This window comes from Corythoichthys intestinalis, chromosome 6, assembly GCF_030265065.1.
Source record: "Corythoichthys intestinalis isolate RoL2023-P3 chromosome 6, ASM3026506v1, whole genome shotgun sequence".
In the NCBI taxonomy this organism is placed as follows: domain Eukaryota; kingdom Metazoa; phylum Chordata; class Actinopteri; order Syngnathiformes; family Syngnathidae; genus Corythoichthys; species Corythoichthys intestinalis.
Window position 1 is genome coordinate 17759157 of NC_080400.1, and position 21927 is coordinate 17781083.

At 40.3% G+C, this 21927-nt stretch overlaps 1 protein-coding gene across 2 annotated transcripts in view; it reads left to right on the top strand.

The window, feature by feature from the left end:
• The first annotated feature begins 4026 nt into the window (after window positions 1-4026).
• LOC130917825 (polypeptide N-acetylgalactosaminyltransferase 17-like) overlaps window positions 4027-21927 on the top strand; it is a 40149-nt gene continuing 22248 nt past the window's right edge. The window contains exons 1-5 of one of the 2 annotated variants that reach the window (XM_057839553.1): window positions 4027-4426; window positions 13186-13369; window positions 17308-17474; window positions 17902-18076; window positions 20748-20945. In XM_057839553.1, the coding sequence (XP_057695536.1) occupies window positions 4102-4426; window positions 13186-13369; window positions 17308-17474; window positions 17902-18076; window positions 20748-20945 (1049 nt within the window). In that variant the 5' untranslated portion in view covers window positions 4027-4101. Of the gene's footprint in view, window positions 4427-12918; window positions 13032-13185; window positions 13370-17307; window positions 17475-17901; window positions 18077-20747; window positions 20946-21927 lie in introns of those variants that run through there. The other variant, XM_057839552.1, reaches the window with a different exon arrangement.

Sequence of the window (21927 nt, forward strand, 5' to 3'; positions counted from 1 at the left end):
TCTCGAGTTCTCAGGCAGTTCTTTGTTCTTCTTTCTTTTCTCCATGCTCAATGTGGTACACACAAGGACATAGGACAGAGGTTGAGTCAACTTTAGTCCATTTTAACTGGCTTCAAGTGTGATTTAGTTTTGCCCACACCTGTTATGTGCCGCAGGTAAATAACAAGTGTTAATTACACAAATTAGAGAAGCATCACATGATTTTTCAAAGGGTGCAAATAATTTTGTCCAGCCCATTTTTGGAGTTTTGTGTAAAATGATAATGATTTAAAAAAGAATGTCAGTCTGTTTTGTCTTTTTTCTTTGCAAGCAAAACAAAAGAAGACATTACTAACAAAGCATTTTTAATTGCAATCATTTTCTGGGAGAAAATGAGCATTATCTGACAGAATTGCAGGGGTGCCAATACTTTTGGCAGTGTAATTATCAGTCTCACGGGTCGTCAGTTACAAATGAAAATTCAAATGTCGCATCTTGTACTTTTACTCTAAATTTTTTAGCCCCTGTATCTGTACTTTTACTGAAGTAAAAAAAAAAGTGAGTACTTCATCCACTGTAGCGGAAATAATCCTGCATTTTCTTCAATCCCGGAGCTGCGGTAGGTAGGGCCACCCCCACCCCAGGCAATAGTGCCGTGACAAAAAATTCCATGATGCTTAAAGCTCCTATATTTGGAATTCAACTAAACTTAATTACGTGGAACTTAGTTCACATGAAGGTCATTTACACTAGTAAAGTTTTCTGTTCAGCTGCATTAACTAAAAAAAAAAAAAAAAAACAAACAAACAAACAAAAAAAAAACAGCAACACAGTATGGACAAACACCAGGGGAGTGCACCAAACTACCATGTGGCACAATAACCCTTTTAGGGACAGTGGTCACTTCAGGGGACATCTATTCAAAAGTTTAGTTATTAGTTCATTAAGACATTCACTGCCAGCCCTGGTCACAGATTATGTATTGTAATAGTTAGTAAAAGAGGGAAATTGATATTGACAACACCAATTGACGCAAATAGACGTCCAATCTATTTCAACTGGGATAATCGCTACCAGCCTGTCCTAGTTAGAATGGATTGGACGTCTAAATTTAGAGTTAAACTACTGTATGTCTAAGTCAGGGGTCCTCAAATACAAATCTTGAAGGTCCACAATTGTTTTTTCATACAAGTATGGGTCCATTCATTTGCTCCCAAAATGTATAAATATGTTCTATTTTTAATTGTTTCAGTGGCCCCAAAAAGTATTTATACGTATTTTACGTCCCCCCCCCCCCCCCCCCCCCCACAAGAGGCATCTCTAGGTTCTGATGCAACTTTGCTCCAAAACACAATGCTCAAAATCCATTTTAAAGCAATAAAACTGGCCACTGGAGGGTAGTAGCGCATTGGGTAAGAACTCATATTGGACCATGAAAGGAAGTGAGGAGAGGAGGCGTAACCCGATTTAACGGAACGAACGGTCGGGTTGCATGGCCGGGGCGCTGGTGGAAGACGACCGAATGGATGATCAGGAGGACGTCCAGGATACCAGGCGGCGGACGACCAAGCAGAACAATCAGGAGGTCGTCCGGGATGCCAGGTGATGAACGACCAAGTGTGACGATCAGGAGGACGTCCGGGATGCCAGGCGGCGGACGACCAAGCAGAACAATCAGGAGGTCGTCCGGGATGCCAGGCGTTGCCAGTAGCGCATTTGGTAAGTACTCATATCGGACCATGATAGGAAATGAATGAAGAGAAAGTCAGGAAACGGAAGTTGGAAGAAGTAAGAAGCGTGAGAAAAATGTGGTCGTGCATGGTCCCTACAAAAGAAAGATTTTAAAAAAATCTATCTTGATGAGACAGGCGGTGATGAGGGAAAAATTTACCGTACTTCATTGCGTCTTGTGGTTGATGACTCAGGGAGTGAGATTTGTTTGATTTTTGTTGTCATTTTCTCCTTTTCTTTTCCTTCGAACATTGCTGGCATCACTTCGGTCATACACTTTTTTATTATTTCTCCATCAGAGAACGTCTTCTTATGTTTGGCCAAGACCCACGACACTCTGAGTTCGCACTCCGTTGCAATTTGTTGTTGTGTCATCGATTTAACAATAACCTTGCTTGACTCTTGATATGACTGCTTCAACCTGTTAATTTCTTGCCTTCTTAATTCTGATTTAGGAGGAAGCTTCTCTTCAAAAGACCTGTGCTCTTTAACATAATGGCGTTTCACATTTTCACTTTTAAACAGCGCAATTGTCCTTAAGCATATTAAGCACATAGGTTTGGTACTTGCAGTTGGTAAACTGGACGGATATTATTCAGTCCAATCCTCATTGAAACGGCGATTTTTGTTGTTCACTTTTTTTCTCTTGGTCAACTTTGAGCATGACATTTTGTTTGATTAGGTCTTCCACTGGTGGCATGTAAACAGATTGCAAAGTGCTGGGTGCGACTCATTTTTCACACTTCTGCGGTCCGTCAACTCTAGTTAGCAGCATGCAGGCTCTCTCAGCCAATCAGCGCGTCCATGCATGCTCTCTCAGCCAATCAGCGCATCGTTGTCTTAGAGATGACAACAGAAGTGGGAACATGGAAGATATTTGACTAAAGATGAAACAGAATTTAGCGATAGAATAGTTGTGCATGGCGATAGATTGGCGATTCATACAAATTAATTTAGGACCCCGTTTCTAAGTCTTAGTTCCATCCTGTGACGCAAACGTTCGAGCGGTCGAGCTTAATTGCACACGTACTTCAGAGCCGGTGTTTTCACACACAAACCGGAACAGCGCGTGCGGCAAACAAACACACGCAAAACTGATGCAGAGGGATATGATGGCAGAGCATTCAGAGGAAAATGTGTCCTTTACGAGGTGGAGATATCAACACTATTTCAAGTTGGTCGAAATTAAAGGAAAGACCGTGCATGTAAAGTGTAATTTATGTCCCGGGGCAAAGCTTTTGTTGAGATCTGTAATAAGCGATTCAAATCTGTTTATTTTTGTTGCACTTCAAGTGTAGGATAAATCTGTTGCTGGTGAGGTGCAATAAATATTACAAGGTTCTATAACACACCTACCTGTCTGTTCTTCTCTATTCAACTGACTCGAATACTGCTCAGAAAATTTCAAATTCTTTGACATACAACAACTTCTTTTTAAAGTAACGGAAATAGTTACTTTCCCTGGTAACTAGTTACTTTTACTATAGAGTAATTCAGTTACTACGTCAGTTACTTTTTGGAGGAAGTAGTGAGTAACTATAACTAATTACTTTTTTAAAGTAACGTGCCCAACAATGGTTTTAATTAACTTTTTAATTATTTTTTTGATTTTTTTTTTTCACTTCTTTAAAATTATATTTTTTATTACTAATGGTGGTTTTTAATTTGCCCGTTTTTCCTTTTTTTTTTTTTTAATGTAATAACCCTCAGAAAATTAACCCCCCCCCCCCAAAAAACCAACAAAAAAACAACAACAAAAAAGAAACAGATCAGTACAGGAAACAATATTACTACAATTAGATTTAAAATGTGGCCGCAGAATATTGTCCCTTGGGCCGCAATTGGCCCCTGTGTCACAGGTTTAAGACCACTTTCCTATATGAATATAATTAAGATATTTAAGGTAAAAACATTAAAATTCATGCATGAAAGGATTACAAAAATTTTTTTTTTTTTTTTTTTAGTAAAACACAAATCAAAGAAAAGAATGAGGGATTATCAGCCTATATCATAAAACACTTTTTTTTATTTGCAATACCCTTTTATTTTGCAATACCCTTTGTCCCCACTGCCAAAGATAAGATCAAAAGATCCATTTACAAAAAATATTTTTGAAGAAGTAACGAATAGGTGTCCTCCCACTCTTGAGATGATTATTTCCAAAACCACAAACAAATGCCTTGGCTCAAATATAAGGTCATTTTCAGCAGGCGTGTCTGATGTTGACAGCTTCTGGTCCTGCCTCAACCAACTTAACATTTCAATCGAGGGGCGTGCCAGCACCTCATTTTTGGCATTCCGGCTACACCTGTGTGTTAATTACACTTTAATGACTGTATGACACAGTTAGTATGACACCAGTTTGTTCACTTTTTCATCACATTCTCAGTCATGGCGTTCAAGGGGAGAAACTGGAAGCTTCTTCTTCTCTTTAATGCTGTAAGCTTGCTGGGAATATACATTTTATCTACAAAAAAACAGCACCAAATCAGGCGGCAACTTCCTGTTCAGGAGGCTCCGCTTGTGGATGATTCTTGGATGCTGGAGAACAGGCGGCAGTTGAAACCGGAGGTAAAACTGGAACCAAAGCATAAACCGGAGCCAAAACCCGAGCCAATACTGGAACCGGAAGAAAAGAAAACTGGTGATAGCGAGGACAACAATCTGAAGGAGAGGCTTCGCAACCTGGAGAAGCTTGTGTACGGGCCCCTGAATGGTAGGATAAAACCAATTCATATCATATTTCAGTAGAATTGGAGCTGATAGACGTCCAATCCAATTTGACTGGGGCAGGCTGGCAGCTCCAAGGCAAAGGGGATCTATTGCTGTCAATGGCACACTGTAATCCCAAACAGTTGTTCTAGCTCAAAAGGATCTAAATTGTAAAAGTCACATGTTGTTATGTAATTGACTAGTAGCTAAAAAATGACATTCTGGACACTTTTAACAATAGATCAACCAATATGGGATTTTCAAAAGCCGATGCCGATTAGATTAAAAAAAAAAAAAAAGTTAATCACCCATGTCTAAAGTCGATTTTGTACGCCCATATTTGAGGCCTATATACGTTTTCTTTTAATTGACACCGTCTAACTGTTTGCATTACTCTAACACACATAATATAATCAATCAGGGAATAGTATCGGTTCTCGTATTTACTGTTTGACTGTTTGTATTACTCTAACACACTCAATATAAAATAAATAGCATTTATACCATAGTTGAAGGAAAACAAGCAGAATATAGGGCATAAAGATACATGATGCCTTCTTATCATGGAAGCCCAACGTGTGCGTCATGCAACTGACTAAGCAAGATTGACGCTGACAAGCCCATGTCTGCACCACCAACTCTTGCAATCAGTTCTCCCGGACAGTCCAGAGCAAATGGCAGGATGCCCTGTCCCAACACAAGGAACACCGGAGAATGCCCGATATCCAACTGATAACAAGAGCTCCAAGAGCCCCTTTGACACTGAGGTGGCCAAATTCACTACTCTCGTTGCCCGGACAACAGTTACTCCCGAATCCCCCTGTCCAATCCACAAACAGACAATAATCCCAAACTCACCCTTTTTCCTGCCCACGGCCCGCCCCACGAGAGCCTTTAAAAGACGTTTTACTAAGTGGTGTAATTTTTCTCGGGAAACTTTTGTTGACGTGCGATAGGGTGACCTTGCCTCCCCGAGTCTGTTTCTGTTTCGCCTTGCTGTTTGATCGCTGTCGACATGAATAAATTGTCAACTTGTTTTCGGTGAGGCTTCTTTAAACCTTTCAAAATGGAGTCAGTACAAAGGGTTAAGACTAAGGTGAACACGCTGAGTTTGGGATGTCGGAGCAGCGCCAGCGTGGGTACGGCGGCTCGGCTGGCACGATTCCGGCAGTCTGGTTAAAAGGTCAGATTCCTTCAACACCAATAGGACTCCAAATATTTAATGAACTTTAAAGTGCCTGTGTAAATACATTGAGCCCCCCAAAGAATGGAAGGACCTGAATCTGCCCCCATTAGGTAGGAACGTGTCACTCCAAATATCCCACAATCCAGAGCGTGTGGACATGGGAGTGTAACTTCATTGTTGTGAGTCAATAAGTTACAGACTTAAAGTGCCTGTGACAGCATTAAAAAAATCTTAAATAGCATTATTATGTGAATTAGAATCATATTTTGAGACGATTAAACTATATACAACAATTTGGCAAAGCGGAGGTGACGAAAAATGTGTGTTTTATTCTGCCGTTTAGTCCCGCCTGTCATTATAGTATAGCGTCCCCAGCTGGATGATGATGCCGGCAGGGTCAAAATTTCATCTGATTTAGAATTCAGCCCATTAAAGGGGTATTATTCAGAACGAGGAAAATGCAACGAAGAGAGCAGCATAATCGCCAATATTTTTACAGGATATTCTTTTTATCTACTAGTAAGTATTTTTTCCCATTTGTTAAATAAATGGTATCGTCATGACAATTAGGTCTCGTGCTAAGTGGAATATGAAATATTAAAAATGCATTTATTCAGTACGTCATGGCAAAATTATTCCATAATGGTCAAAACTGTTGACTTGTTGCACCTTCCGAACGATATTTTATGCCACTGGAGTCCGGCTTTTCTCGGTGGACAATGAGCATTGTCACCCACAAAATGAAAGCCACCTTATTAAAACGTGTGCCATGATCCCAGTATCGGACATAATACAAAACACGAGGATTACTCACTTCCACGTAAGTTGTCGGACTTGTTTTGGCCATTCTCCGCAGTGAAAGGGAACTTTTTGAAACCCAAAAGGCTCACACGCCTCTCCCTGGTGCAGCAACAAAACCCTGCAGCGCATTTGGCTGGCATGAAAAATAAACGAATTCATCTGCAAAATCAGCTGAATCCTCAGTCCATCTGCATGCCATAAAGTAACGCTGTATTAAGAGATGCTGATGTCACATTCGTAGTAACCTGAGTGACAAATGGTTTCACTGCAAGTACTAGGTTTAAACTAGTTCAGGCTACTTTCCTAACTTACTAAGGCCACGTTTACATCACAACGATGTTATGCAAAAACTGTGTCCACACGGAAGCGCAAAAGTGCATGAAACCTCCAATTTGCCGATGTAGTGTGCATTCCCAATCTGTAGGTGGCAGCACCACCAAAACTTGATACCTGCGTGTAACTCTCCCCTTCAGCTGTTTCCTCTTTCATCCTGGTCTAATAACAACATGGCGAAACGCATCAGGTAAAGTAATTTGTCATATGAGGCGTTCCATCCTATTGCAATGTGAGGCTGGTATTTTCGGGCAAAACATATAGGTTATCTGTGAAATGTGCATTTTTCTAAGTGTACCTGGTGTCGGAATTCCATGTACCCCACACACAGCGTTAAAGCATTTAAGTTTTTGCAGTTTTAACTTAAGGACTTGTGGGCTCTAATAAGCCACAATTTTTGTCTCTCTCAAAAATGTGTTATTAGAAACACATAAAATATTGGCATTGATTTAAAAATCTATAATATTTAGTACATGTTTTGACCTACGGAGGGCGCCATGTTTTATGCATGCAATGGACACTTGGGGTGATGATGTAGTTTGTCACGGTCACTAGACAAACACTACCGGTGTTCTGCAATATCTTGCTACACGGTGAGATGTCCAACACATGCACACATCAGTTGAAAGCGGCGATTACTTACTAGTTATGTTTTTGTTGAGTCTTTTATTACCTCTTCATTTCATCAAAATACTTTTTGCGTGTGTTTTCCTCTCATACTTTTATGTATTGTGTTTTCTTGTGGTAGCTTTAAAGCAGATTGTTGATCTGTTGACCACATTAGTCACGTAGCAGATTTAAACCACCCTTATTTGATATTACTATGTTTAAGTAATTTCTTAAAGGGCTCTTTAGTATCTTCTGACAGTATGTATCGAAACAAAACAAGTTGAAAGCGCACGGTAGTACTTTGGGTGTCAAATTTGCCTATTGAAGGACGTTTAGCCGGTGTAGCACATTTTGGCGGAACACTTTTTTTTTTCTACTCTCATCTCGTCTCATCCCGTCTTTCCGGTTCGTTTTGCTTTTGCTGCTCGTTTTGTGAAATATCGAGAATGCTGTCATGCTCATCAATGTTCCTCTCGGGTTCAAATTGAAAGCCATTGTATCCCAGTGACGTCAATACCCTGAGACGCCAACAACAATGACGACCTACTAGTTAAACTAATTTCACAAATTGTATAAAAATGAAAACATCAAGACGGGTTTTAATATCAAATTATTTTAACTCATTATAACGTTTATCTTTTAAGAACTCCAAATCTTTTTATCCCGTGGTTCCCTTTAAAGTTAGAAAAAGATGTTTTAAGCCAGGCCCACGCAGTATTCCAATGCAACTCTACAGCTGGTGTCCGACTTTTGTGATTTGGGGGTGTGGTTTTGCGATAGGTTCATTGCACACCCCTCCAGCGCCTCTTGCTGCCAGCTTGCTTCTCTGCCTTTGGCTGGGTCACCCACCTGCTTACGGCTTTCACTCATCCCACCTCAAATAAAGAGTATTACTCCTAACAAACTTTTTCGTCTTGATTTAGTTCCCCTCCGTCCAACGAATTAAAACAAAGATACAGAAAGCACTCAACATACAACTTGGCAAGGAGGTTTGCATAGGGATGGTAGGGACAAAACACTACCAACTTCTCAGGAGGCTCAAATTGTCCCCACCAACTTTTAAGCAACCTTATTTGCATTAGATAATGTGTCCAGTAATATAGCTCATCTAGATTGTCTTTCCATATGTTGTAACGATAGAATTCAACCTACCATTATTAAGAGAATAATTTTAATCATTTTCAGACTTACATTTACCACTTTTTCACTTACTGGATGAGCCATTCCATGTTTTTTTTTTTCCTCAAATGCACATTTGATTGGCTTATGACTTGCTCCCCCCCTCCCTCCTCCCTACACACACACACACACGCAACTTTCACAGTACAGAATTACCTTACATGGGAGGGATATTAGAAGTTTTTTTTCGGCCAGCAGCCCGCTGTAATTAATGTAAAACATAATTGCTGTGAAACGCACCACTAATTTTGCTACTGAAAGTCCGACCTGCATCACAGTTTAGCATTACTATTAAATTAAACTGTGTGAAATTGTTAATGGAGTAGGAAGCTGCTTAGTAGAAGTGTGCTTCTGAATGTGTTTTCTGCTATGTTAACATTAATTAAATTGTTTTCAGTGTAAATCTACTAGAAATAAGTGAAATTATCTGCTAGTACTTCAAGTAAATTTTACTCAGATTTCTTGAAAAAAGAAAAATAACTAGCTGAAAATAAGCTTAGCAAACTTATTTTAAGCAAAACGTTTGTATATTTAATCCTAAAAAACTTGTTTGTCAGAAATGTTCTTAATTCAATAATACAACTAGCAAACGATAGCACCAACATATTCATAGTGTAGGCGTATAATGTATTTGTTGTTGTTGTTTGTGCTTCTTCTCTCTCTCCTTCTTTTCTTTTCCCCCATAATCCCTTCCTGTTCGCTGCTTTCTCCTAATAAAGGAGGTTCATTGAATTTTCACAATGGGCGTATGTCATACTCCCATGTGATATATTAAAACTGTTTTGAGCAATCGGACACTCAGATCTCCATTCTCTAGTAAAGGAGCTGAACAGGACAGATTAAAGAAGAAAAAAAGAAGAAATTTGTCAGGGAAGCTCAAGTTTGAACTCCAAGACAAGTGTTACCTCGATAGCTCGATTACAGAAATGAATACGACCCCAACCATGGATTGCTTTTCTTCGAAGGCTTTATGGACGAGAGCGTTTGGGTACAATCGATGTGACCCAGCCAGGAGCTGTGATCACCCAGAAAGTACGAAGAAGTACAATAGAGGCTGGGCTCTCACAAAATTTGTTCTTATTTCAAGAATATATATTGTTCAAAACATTATTTAAAAGCATTTTTTTCTTGATTTAGGTGAAAAAATGACCGACTTTTAGATGTATATGCTTAATAAGAACAAATGGTTATATTTTCTAAAAGTATAGTAAGTGTAAGAATCTGACGCATTAATCTGCTAACTAGCCTTTAAAACTCAAAACAAGATAAAAATTATTCCACTAGATTTAAGAAAAATGATCAGATTAAGACGTTACACTGTAAATTTGCAGTGTGAAAGTTAGTATAGGTCAATATAGATTTATTTTGCATCAATCACCAAGCTTATCAATTAATTAGGTTCTTATTGGAGAGAAATGTAGCCTTGACTGCCTTTCACCCAATCTGTTTAGTCTTATTAATGTGCCGTTCCCAGCAAAATGTGTACATGCAAATTATGCTGTTATATCGTCCCTACCAACATTGAGACCAAACCTACGCCCTTGCAACTTGCATACACTAGTTTTCACGAAATCAAATGACTAGCCAATGCAAGCTATTGCAGATTGAATTTGCAGTTAATGTAGGGTGACCAAACATCCTCTTTTGCCCGGACAAGTCCTACTTTCACGTAGTATCCTCGTCGTCCGGGCGGGTTTTATAAATTCATAAAAATGTCCGGTTTTTATGATTTTTCACTGGACCAATTTGAAGAGAATCGCTCCGGCCGCTGGGTGGCAGCGCCTGCCTGCGATGACATGGCTCCTAGTAGTAGGGAGGGAAGAAGTAGTTCTTGTTTTTGTTGGCAGTTTACCCCTATCATTAGGCATTACCGCCATCTACTGGGTTGACAATTTGGCCACAACGCCTGCCCAATTGTTAAGTTTTTTTACGATAAATACGTATATAATGGCAACTTGACTTCTGTCAGAGCTTTGACTGTAAAATCCCGTTTGGTGTCGCATCGTTGCGCTGCAGATGATTGTTAACTTTTATAGCAAAGTTTGATTTTTGCCTCAGCTAGCTATCAGTATACTAAACCGCGCTAGGCATTATGGGAAACGTAGTTTTGAACTGCTACGTTTGGAAACATGCTGGTTGAATAGTTTGTCAGTTTATTTCGGTTGTTGTTTGTGTGCAATCTAGAACATTGAATGAGAATATCAATTGAATGGGAATAACAATTTGTCAAGGACAATTGTCTTGATAGTAATTTATAAAAATGTTTAGTTGGCACATAACCTACTGTGTGTATGTGTATTGACTGGACTACATTTCTGTGGGTCTGCATTATATATATTTTTAAAAGTCATTATTTTTTTTCAAACTGCATTTTTCCATCCAGATTGAGGGGCACATTATAAATATATTAAAGTGATATAGGCATCTTTGAGTGAACTTCGAGTAAAATTCAAGTATATTGAGGCCGGGCTGAGTGTCCTCTTTTTTGGAAATCAAAATATGGTCACCCTAAGTTAATGTTAGCAAATACCTTTGGAAATAACGTCCATGTTAGAGAGGTGCTAGCCGTTAGCAACTACTTCGCATTATCAATCACTTTCTAGGTTGGCAGTGACAACATCAATTACAGTAGCCAATATATGACAAAAATATTTGTGTCTAATTGTTTGATTACAGATTATGTGAAAAAAATTATCACAACAAGAACACTTTTAAAAGGAGCTGCCAGCATGCTTCCAGGATGCTTATTGGCTTCCTATTCTTTTTCTTCCTCTACAACTACTGTACTTCCTTCTGACCATTAGAAGGTGCAAAATCAAGTCCAAAAGAACAAATATAATCATCCAAACCAGGGGTCCCCAAACTTTTTCCTGTGAAGGGCATATAACTTTTCCCCTCTCTGATGACGGGCCGGGGTGAGTTTGTAACAGAAAAAGTGTGACGATTACAGGAGTGCCTAAATGTAAAAAAAAAATTATTTTTCAGAAAGCCACAATCAAATAAGCCTTTCTGGATTCTTCACGGAACAAAAGTAAATAAAATATAATAATTAGGGTTGTTCCGATCATGTTTTTTTGCTCCCGATCCCATCCCGATCGTTTTAGTTTGAGTATCTGCCGATCTCGATATTTCCCGATCCGATTGCTTTTTTTGCTCCCGATTCAATTCCAATCATTCCCGATAATTTTTCCCGATCGTATACATTTTGGCAATGCATTAAGAAAAAAAATGAATAAAACTCGGACGAATATATACATTCAACATACAGTACATAAGTACTGTAATTGTTTATTATGACAATAAATCCTCAAGATGGCATTTACATTATTAACATTCTTTCTGTGAGAGGGATCCACGGACTTTGTATACTGTGACTAAATATTACAGTACTGTATATAATTTTTTTTAATCATTAAATTTATTCGGATCATGGAAGCTTCCACTTGGGGAAAATATATACATTCAGTATATCCTGTATATACATGATATAATAAAAATATACAGTCAATTGCTACCTTGCTTCCCCACATTGCTTCCCATGATATTTCTAATCATAGGATTGTAAGGCTTTAGCCAATTAAAAATCATCTCCAAAGGCTGCCAAAATTCACTCTACTCATTTTACGCTGCCTTTTATCTCTCTATATAGGTAAAACGACGCCATTACAGATTGAGCGTGACAATGCGTGAGTGGGTCATGCAGCGCATGCATTGATTGCGTTAAATATTTTAACGTGATACATTTAAAAAATAATTAATTACCGGCGTTATTGGGATAAATTTGATAACCCTACCTTAAGCCTAAACTAAAGACTCTGGATGAGTGTAACATATTATGCCTGTAACAATTAAATACAATTAGAAAACGATTTCATTAAAAAAAATATTTATTAAAAAAAGGCATGGCCGATATTTTTTTGCCGATTCCGATACTTTGAAAATGACGTGATCGGGACATCTCTAATAATAATGATAAAAAATAATAACACTAGTAATTAAATAGATAATAACCAAATAACCCTCTCTGAGTTCTTCACAGAAAAAGCCCAGGAAATAAATAACACTATTGAGAAAAAAAAAAAAAAAAGATCAACATGCTCTCTGGTATTGTTCAGGGGGCCGGACCAAATGTGGAGGCGGGCCGTAGTTTAGGGAACCCTGAACTAAACAGTGAAAAAAATTTTGAACAGCTTTTTATTTGCATATTGGCTTTTGGGCACTCTTTGGGGAAAAAAAAAGTCATCTATCGCAGTGGTCTCCAACCCAGGTCTCAAAGGCCCGCTGTGGGTCGTGGTTTTTGTCCCTGCCGATCCAGCACAAATAGTTCCACCAATGAGGTTTCTGCTAAAACAAGTAGCACCTGACTGCAATCAACTGATTGCATTTGTAAAACACCAGATTGGTGAAAAAGTTTAGTCATCTAGTTTGGTTGGAATGAAATCCTGCACCCACATTGGACGTTCTACGTTGGAGACCCCTGATCTGTCAGCCCGATATTTCGGTCAGCCAATATATCTTTCGATCTTTACTTTCAACATAAGTTGTTCTACAAACCTATTAAAATGGCATACAGCGTTCTATAAAATAATGAAAATAAATAAAACTTTTGTACCAATTTTAACAGATGACTTAAATAACATTTGTGTTACTCTTAGGTCTTGCCAAACCTCTCGGCCTGGTTGAAGGCTTCGGGGCTCCAGGCTCAGACGGACTTCCCATCAAGCTGTCTGAGGAAGAGGAGAAACTATCTGAAATTGAGAAGATAAAGTACGGCTACGATTCCTTCATGAGCGACAAGATCTCCTTGGACCGAAAACTCCCGGACTTCAGACCCAGCAAGTACGTACACTTCAGGGGTGTCACTAGGTTTTAAGAAAAGGGTGGGGGGGCTTAGCTCCAGTGGCGCCTCCAGAAATTTTTCATAGGGGTGGCCAGATGGGGCCACTTAAAATCTTGGGGTGGCCAAAACTAAAAGCCATAATTTTAGGTTTTCAATATATTATTGCAGTAAAAAGGTCAGGGGAAAACTATCAGAAAGACTTAAGGACACGGCTACTGATATACTTTGGTGTATTGTGTAATATTTGATGTTACTAACGATTTAATGTGCATAGTCCATAACTGTCCAGTCAACATTTTGAGTTCCACAACAATTCTGTTTTATTGTGTTATTTATATATTAGGCATAAGGTGTACATTTAACTAGGTCTGTCAAACGATTAAAATTTTTAATCGAATTAATCACAGCTTAAAAATTAATTAATCGTAATTAATCGCAACTCAAACCATCTCTAAAATATGACATATTTTTCTGTTAATTATTGTTGGAATGGAAACATAAGACAAGACAGATATATACATTCAACATACTGTACATAAATACTGTATTTGTTTATTATAACAACAAATCCACAAGATGGCATTAACATTATTAACATTCTTTCTGTGAAAGTGATCCACGCATAGAAAGACTTGTAATTCTTAAAGGATAAATGTGAGTTTGTATATTGTGACTAAATATTGCCATCTAGTGTATTTGTTGAGCTTTCAGTAAATGATACTGTAGCGACTTAACTGTTCTGCCCAAATGCATGATGGGAAGTGGGCCAACCATGACTGTGTGTGGTGGCTGCAAATGGTATATCTTCTCTGCGTTGGGTACACTACAGGGTGTTTAGAAAAAGATCAACTCCTGTCATTCTTCCCCACGTCGCTTCCCACAATATTTATTGTTGTTGTGGAAGAGATGACAAAGTTTTTGCCAATTAAAAGTACAGCCCCAATGAATGCTTGTATCTACTCCCCTCACTTGACACTGCCTCGTATTTAGTATACAGTGCCTTGCAAAAGTATTCGCCCCCCTTGAACCTTGCAACCTTTCGCCACATTTCAGGCTTCAAACATAAAGATATAAAATTTTAATTTTTTGTCAAGAATCAACAACAAGTGGGACACAATCGTGAAGTGGAACAAAATTTATTGGATAATTTAAACTTTTTTAACAAATAAAAAACTGAAAAGTGGGGCGTGCAATATTATTCGGCCCCCTTGCGTTAATACTTTCTAGCGCCACCTTTTGCTCCAGTTACAGCTGCAAGTCGCTTGGGGTATGTTTCTATCAGTTTTGCACATCGAGAGACTGACATTCTTGCCCATTCTTCCTTGCAAAACAGCTCGAGCTCAGTGAGGTTGGATGGAGAGTGTTTGTGAACAGCAGTCTTCAGCTTTTTCCACAGATTCTCGATTGGATTCAGGTCTGGACTTTGACTTGGCCATTCTAACACCTGGATACGTTTATTTTTGAACCATTCCATTGTAGATTTGGCTTTATGTTTTGGATCATTGTCCTGTTGGAAGATAAATCTCCGTCCCAGTCTCGGGTCTTGTGCAGATACCAACAGGTTTTCTTCCAGAATGTTCCTGTATTTGGCTGCATCCATCTTCCCGTCAATTTTAACCATCTTCCCTGTCCCTGCTGAAGAAAAGCAGGCCCAAACCATGATGCTGCCACCACCATGTTTGACAGTGGGGATGGTGTGTTCAGGGTGATGAGCTGTGTTGCTTTTACGCCAAACATATCGTTTTGCATTGTGGCCAAAAAGTTCAATTTTGGTTTCATCTGACCAGAGCACCTTCTTCCACATGTTTGGTGTGTCTCCCAGGTGGCTTGTGGCAAACTTTAAACGAGACTTTTTATGGATATCTTTGAGAAATGGCTTTCTTCTTGCCACTCTTCCATAAAGGCCAGATTTGTGCAGTGTACGACCGATTGTTGTCCTATGGACAGACTCTCCCACCTCAGCTGTAGATCTCTGCAGTTCATCCAGAGTGATCGTGGGCCTCTTGGCTGCATCTCTGATCAGTTTTCTCCTTGTTTGAGAAGAAAGTTTGGAAGGACGGCCGGGTCTTGGTAGAATTGCAGTGGTCTGATGCTCCTTCCATTTCAATATGATGGCTTGCACAGTGCTACTTGAGATGTTTAAAGCTTGGGAAATCTTTTTGTATCCAAATCCGGCTTTAAACTTCTCCACAACAGTATCTCGGACCTGCCTGGTGTGTTCCTTGGTTTTCATAATGCTCTCTGCACTTTAAACAGAACCCTGAGACTATCACAGAGCAGGTGCATTTATACGGAGACTTGATTACACACAGGTGGATTCTATTTATGATCATCGGTCATTTAGGACAACATTGGATCATTCAGAGATCCTCACTGAACTTCTGGAGTGAGTTTGCTGCACTGAAAGTAAAGGGGCCGAATAATATTGCACGCCCCACTTTTTAGTTTTTTATATGTTAAAAAAGTTTAAATTATCCAATAAATGTTGTTCCACTTCACGATTATGTCCCACTTGTTGTTGATTCTTGACAAAAAAATTAAATTTCATATCTTTATGTTTGAAGCCTGAAATGTGGCGAAAGGTTGCAAGATTCAAGGGGGCCGAATACTTTTGCAAGGCACTGTATAAGTAAAACGGCACCGTTGTAGGCTGTTTGCGACAATGCATGAGTGAGTCGTACTGCGAATGCGTTAATTGCGATAAATATTTTCACGTGATTAATTTTAAAAATTAATTACTGCCCGATAACGCGGCATGGAAAATGAATGAATGAATGAAAATAAATGCATTCATTTGGGATGAAATGCATAACTGATGCTACAACAATCTAACGATATACTGGCAAGCGGGGTGGCCAGTGGGGTGGCCAACCAATTTATAGGGGTGGCCATGGCCACCCCTGGCCACCCCCTGGTGGTGCCACTGCCTAGCTCCTCTTTGCTCCTCTGCTCTGACTCCCTACAGATCAATAAAGGGATTGGAGTTATTATTATTAATGTATTATTATGACTATCCGCTGATGATAATCATACGTGAATGAGCTCAGCTCCTGTACTCATCTATGGTAAAGTGAGAAACAGCTGATGCTCTAGAAGGAAGTCACCCCAAAGATAGTGGTAAAAAACGGGGTTGGCGGTGCGTCCCCTTTTGCAATCCCTGAAGGCTGGTTGATGGGTGCACGGGTGGCCCGGGGGACCATCCTGGATCCCAGGGGGGGAACGATGGCTCCCTTGCTGGGCTGCGGGCAGAGGGATGGGCTGCGCTGCCCCCCACCATGGGCTGACTGTGTGGGGGGCGTGGCCCTGGGTTGGCACCCGCGTGGCGTCTCCATTCGTCTGCATGGCTGTCGCGTGCTAGATGGGGCTCGCGTGCGGCTTGATGTGATTTGGCGCGCTCGGGTGGGGGGGTCCCGGTGCCGGTGGTGATGGGGCAGCGTAGGGTCGGTCGCCAACGGGCTTACACTCACAAGGGATTCACACGATTACTGGGTTCTAGATCACAGGGCTGATTTGTGTACACTCTACCCCTTTCAATCACTTAGCTTATAGCCTCCCCCACCCCCGTCCCCATCTTTCCCTGGTCAACAGGCCCCCCACATGGTGTCAACCGGAAATACATCTAGCTGACAATAGCACCAACATATTAGTAAGGTCTAGATGTTCAATGTATTTCTTGTTGTAGTTTGTGTTTTTCTCTCTTCTCTTGTGTTTCTTTTCTTCTGTTCCCCCATAACCCCTTCCTGTTCGCTGCTTTGTCATAAACAACGAGGTATGTTGAATGATCACAATGGGAGTATGTCAGACTCGTAATGTGAAATATTAAAACTGTTCAGACTATCTGGGCACTTAGACTTCCATTCTCTGTGTCAAACAGCTGAACAGGACAGGTTTAAAAAAAAAAAAAAATCCCTAATTGGAATTTTGTGTGTGTGTGCAGATGCAAAGAGTACATCTACCCAAAAGATCTCCCCACAATCTCCCTCATCTTCATTTTCGTCAACGAGGCACTGTCCGTCATCCTGCGCTCGATCCACTCGGCGGTCAACCACACGCCAGCCCAGCTGCTCAAGGAAATCATCCTGGTCGACGACTGCAGCGATGATGGTATGGACAAACACACCATGACCGTGAAGTCAATCAAAATGAGTGGTTTTCAGTTAGCTCGTGGCGCCAGCAAGTTGATGCTTATGCATCTTGGTTTTTATCAGAATACAAGCACTAACTTGTCCTTCTCATTGAGAATTCCCTTAAAATAGATATGACGTCATGACTTTTCGCATTGACTTGGCTACAATCTTAATGTCAACGTGCTTTCATGTCCAACCAGACAGACTAGTTAAACTACTTTTTAATGGTGTCTTGTCAGTAATTATTCAGAGGGAGCTATAACAGCTAATTTAAGACGCTATGCTCTGTCTAAAGAATTTTTCAAATGGATTTTGGATTCGTCAATCTTCTTCTTTCATTACCTGAGGTAATTAAAAACAAAAAAACAAAAACAAAAAACGGTGTGATTATTGTTGTGTTTCAGAGCGATTAAAAGAACCTCTGGAGAACTATGTGAACAAACGCTACCCTGGTCTGGTCAAGATTGTCCGGAACAAAAAGAGGGAGGGTCTGATCCGGGCCCGGATCGAGGGCTGGAAGGTGGCCACCGCCGAGGTGACGGGATTCTTCGACGCCCACATGGAGTTTACGCCATTCTGGTAAGATCTGGAAATCAATTTTTTGTACTGTCTCAATTGTTGTGGACACGTCAATCCAAAAGGAATGGACGTAAATTACAGGTTTCCCCGGCGTTTGAAATAATCTAGATTTTTTTTTTTTTTTTGGTTTCGTAGGCACCATCTAACTGTTTGCATTATTCTAACACACTTAATATAATCAATCAGGGAATAGAATCTTTTCTCGTATTTACCGATCGACTGTTTGTATTACTCAAAAAAACTTAATATAATCAATCAGGGAATAGTATTACTGTATGACTGTTTGTATTACTCTAACACACCCAATATAAAATAAATAGCACTTATATCATAGTTTAAGGAAAACAAACAGAATATAAGGCATACGAGATACATGATGCCTTCTTATCTCGGATGCCCAACGTGTGCGTCATGCAACTGACTAAGCAAGATTAACGCTGACAAGCCCATGTCTGCACCACCAACTCTCGCTAGCACTTCTCCCGGACAGTCTAGAGCAAATGGCGTGACGCCCTGTCCCAACACAAGGAACACCAGAGAACGCCCAATATCCAACTCATAACACGACTGATAAGACTCCAAAGAGCCCCTTTGACGCTGAGGTGGCAAAATCCACAAACCTCGTTGCCCTGACAACAGTCACTCCTGAATCCTCCTGTCCAATCCACAAACACACCCTTCTTCCTGCCCACGGCCCACCCTTCGAGAGCCTTCAAAAGACTGAATGTTTAACTAATCGTTGTCATTTTTCTCGAGAACCTTTTGTTGACGTGTGATATGATGACCCTGAACCCTGGTCTGAGTCTATTTTCTGTTTGCCTTACCATTTGATCGCTGTCGACCTGAATAAATTGTCAACTTGTGTTTTAAAGCCTTTTTCCAGCTTTCAAAATGGAGTCAGTACAAGGGGTTAAGACTAAGGTGAGCGTGTGGAGTTTGGCCTTTTGGCCGGGATGTTGGCATCCCACCGGCCCGGGTCGTCGGAGCTGCGCCAGCACGGGTTGGGCGGTTCAGCTGGCGCAATTCCGGCAGTCTGGCTAATAGGTCAGATTCCTTCGCCTGTAACGTCATAAATGCTACCTAATCGGCAGAAATCTTCTGTGGTTTCACGGTGGGTGGAAATGAAATTGAGTACATGCGGGTTGTACTAGTACATATGGCATCGATTTGTTATTTGTTAATACAGTACTAGGGATGTCCTGACCACATATTTTGCATGTGAGTCCGAGTCACCTGATTTTAAGGATCTGCCAATAAATGTATTATAGGAAGGGGAAGATAAGCGCATCCAAATGTCGTTTTCCCCCAATTTGAAATAAGCTATAGACATCAAATCCATTTCAACTGCGAAGGCTGGCATTGAGTGATCTTGCTTCACCGTCATTGACGGCGATAGACTGTGAATCCAGTTTGACTTCGGTGCTGGCAGCGATCGAACAATGGCTGCAAGCCTTTCCAGTCAAAATGGATTCAACGTCTGTCACCATCAATGGCAGCCAATAAATTTATTCTTATAAAACAACACATTTTCTCAACACTGTTGTTGTCCAACATGCCTTCTAGCATGCATTGCAGCGCTACAGACAAAATTCATGTTTTGTGCTAGTTATATCTTCAGTTACTGTACCAGTTGTTTCATTAATTTCTAGTTATAGTATTTGGTAACACTTTATTTGACAGCGGTGTCATAAGACTGTCATAAGACCGTCATAATTATGACATGACACTGTTATGGGCATTACTGAATGCTTATGACAGATTTCATTAAGTGTCATCCGTCAAATTATGTCACCAACTCCATTTATGTCCAGTTTGGATCTTTTGGGATCTGGGAAAATTTCCCAGAAAGGCAGTAAATGACATCTGTTATAAGCATTCATTAATGCTCATGACCGTGTCATGTCATGATTATGATTGCCTTATGACAGTCTCATGGCGCCACTGTCAAATAAAGTGTTACCAAATACTATAACTAGCAATTAAGGAAACAGCTGGAACAGTAACTGGAGAAATAATTAGCACAGAACATGAATTTTGTCTCTAGCGCCGCAATGCATGCCAGGAGGCATGTTGGACGCCAACAGTGTTGACAGCAGGTGGCAGCAGAGGTTGACTGTCTCTCCCAAGGGAGCAGTGATGGCCAAATGAAGCTTCTTGAAGAAATGAAACTTTGCAGCCAATTGGTTCAAAGCTTCATGGTATTTCAGTTAGTCTCATGACAGTCATATGATGACACTGTCAAATAAAGTGGTACCGGTTAATATATTTTAGTGTAAATATCCCATAATACAGTGAGAACAGCTGCGGCTTATAGTTCTGTGTGGCTTATGTATGAACAAATGCCGTTTTAGTGTCAAATTTGGTGTGTGGCGAGTTATAGTATAGTATATAGGCTTGTAGTCCAAAAATTATGCTAGGTTAATTTATTGGCAGCCATTGATTGTGCCATTAACATCCAATTCATTTTAACTGGAGGCAGACAGTGACTGAACAAAAAACAAAATAATATCGTATTCAATCCCTCCGAATTAAATTGCGTATACACCGGCAATGACTGAAACAGAATCATTCAAACCCATGTCATCCCAGCTCAAATTAATTTGATGTCTATCGCTGTCAATGGTAATGAATGAGTTAATAATAAAAGACACCTTCCTTGTTTTTGGCCCAGGGCCGAGCCGGCTTTGGCCCGCATCAAGGAAGACATCACCAGAATCGTCCTACCGTCCATCGACAACATCAAATATGACACCTTCGAGTTGCAAACCTACGGGCTCCCAGCCCACGGCTACGACTGGCAGCTGTGGTGTAAATACATTGCGCCCTCCAAAGAATGGAAGGACCTGAATGACAAATCCGCACCCATCAGGTAGGAACATGTCACTCCAAATATTCCACAATTCAGAGCATGTGGAAATGGGGGCGTAACTTCTTTGTTGTGGGCCACTTAGTTGAGACTAAACTTTCTCCATTGGCTTGCGGTCTAGCTACCCTTATTCGTAGCCCTAAACAAAATTCACACCTCTCAGCCCTAAATCCATCTAGGCATGTGTCGATATGAGATTCTGACGGTATGATAACCTTAAGCCAAAATATCACGGTTTCAAGGTATTGCAATTACAGCTCTAAAATGTGTTACTTTGAGATATCTGGGTTACAACTTTTTTCCACTAAACAGGATTTTTTAAAAAAAAGAATAGAATACCCCTTTATTGTCATTATACAGTTGGAGTATCAGGGGGTGTCACCCTTTACAGTGCAGGACAAGTAAAAAATCTCGAAAGTGGCAAAAATAAAAGTATAAAATCTAAATAGATCTCAAATATGTATGAAGTAGTCCTATGTTCAAGCAGTGCAAATAATTTAAGTGAAGTAGCAGCAGTTGACAGTGAAGGCATTGCATATTTCACATTAATATGGCACGAAAATAAGTATTGCACATATAATATGTGTCAATAGAATTTAAGTAGCAGAAGTTGACAGTGACGCATTGAATATTGCACTTCATTGAAAGTATTGCACATAGTATATTGCATGTAAATGAATATTGGACATTGGGTGATGTGTTGTTACATATGGCTGTTCAGGGTGGAGATGGCTTTAACAAAGAAACTGTTCCTCAGTCTGTTTGTTCTTGCTTTTAAACACCTATAGCGTCTCCCAGAGGGGAGCAGTTCAAACAGGTGGGAACCAGGATGTGAGCTGTCCTTGAGGATGTTTAGAGCTCTGCTGAGGCATCGAGAGGAGTAGATGTCCATCAGGGAGGGGTGAGGACAGCCAATGATCCTCTAGGCCAGACATGTCCAAAGTCCGGCCCGGGGGCCAAATGCGGCCCGCGGTCAAATTTCATC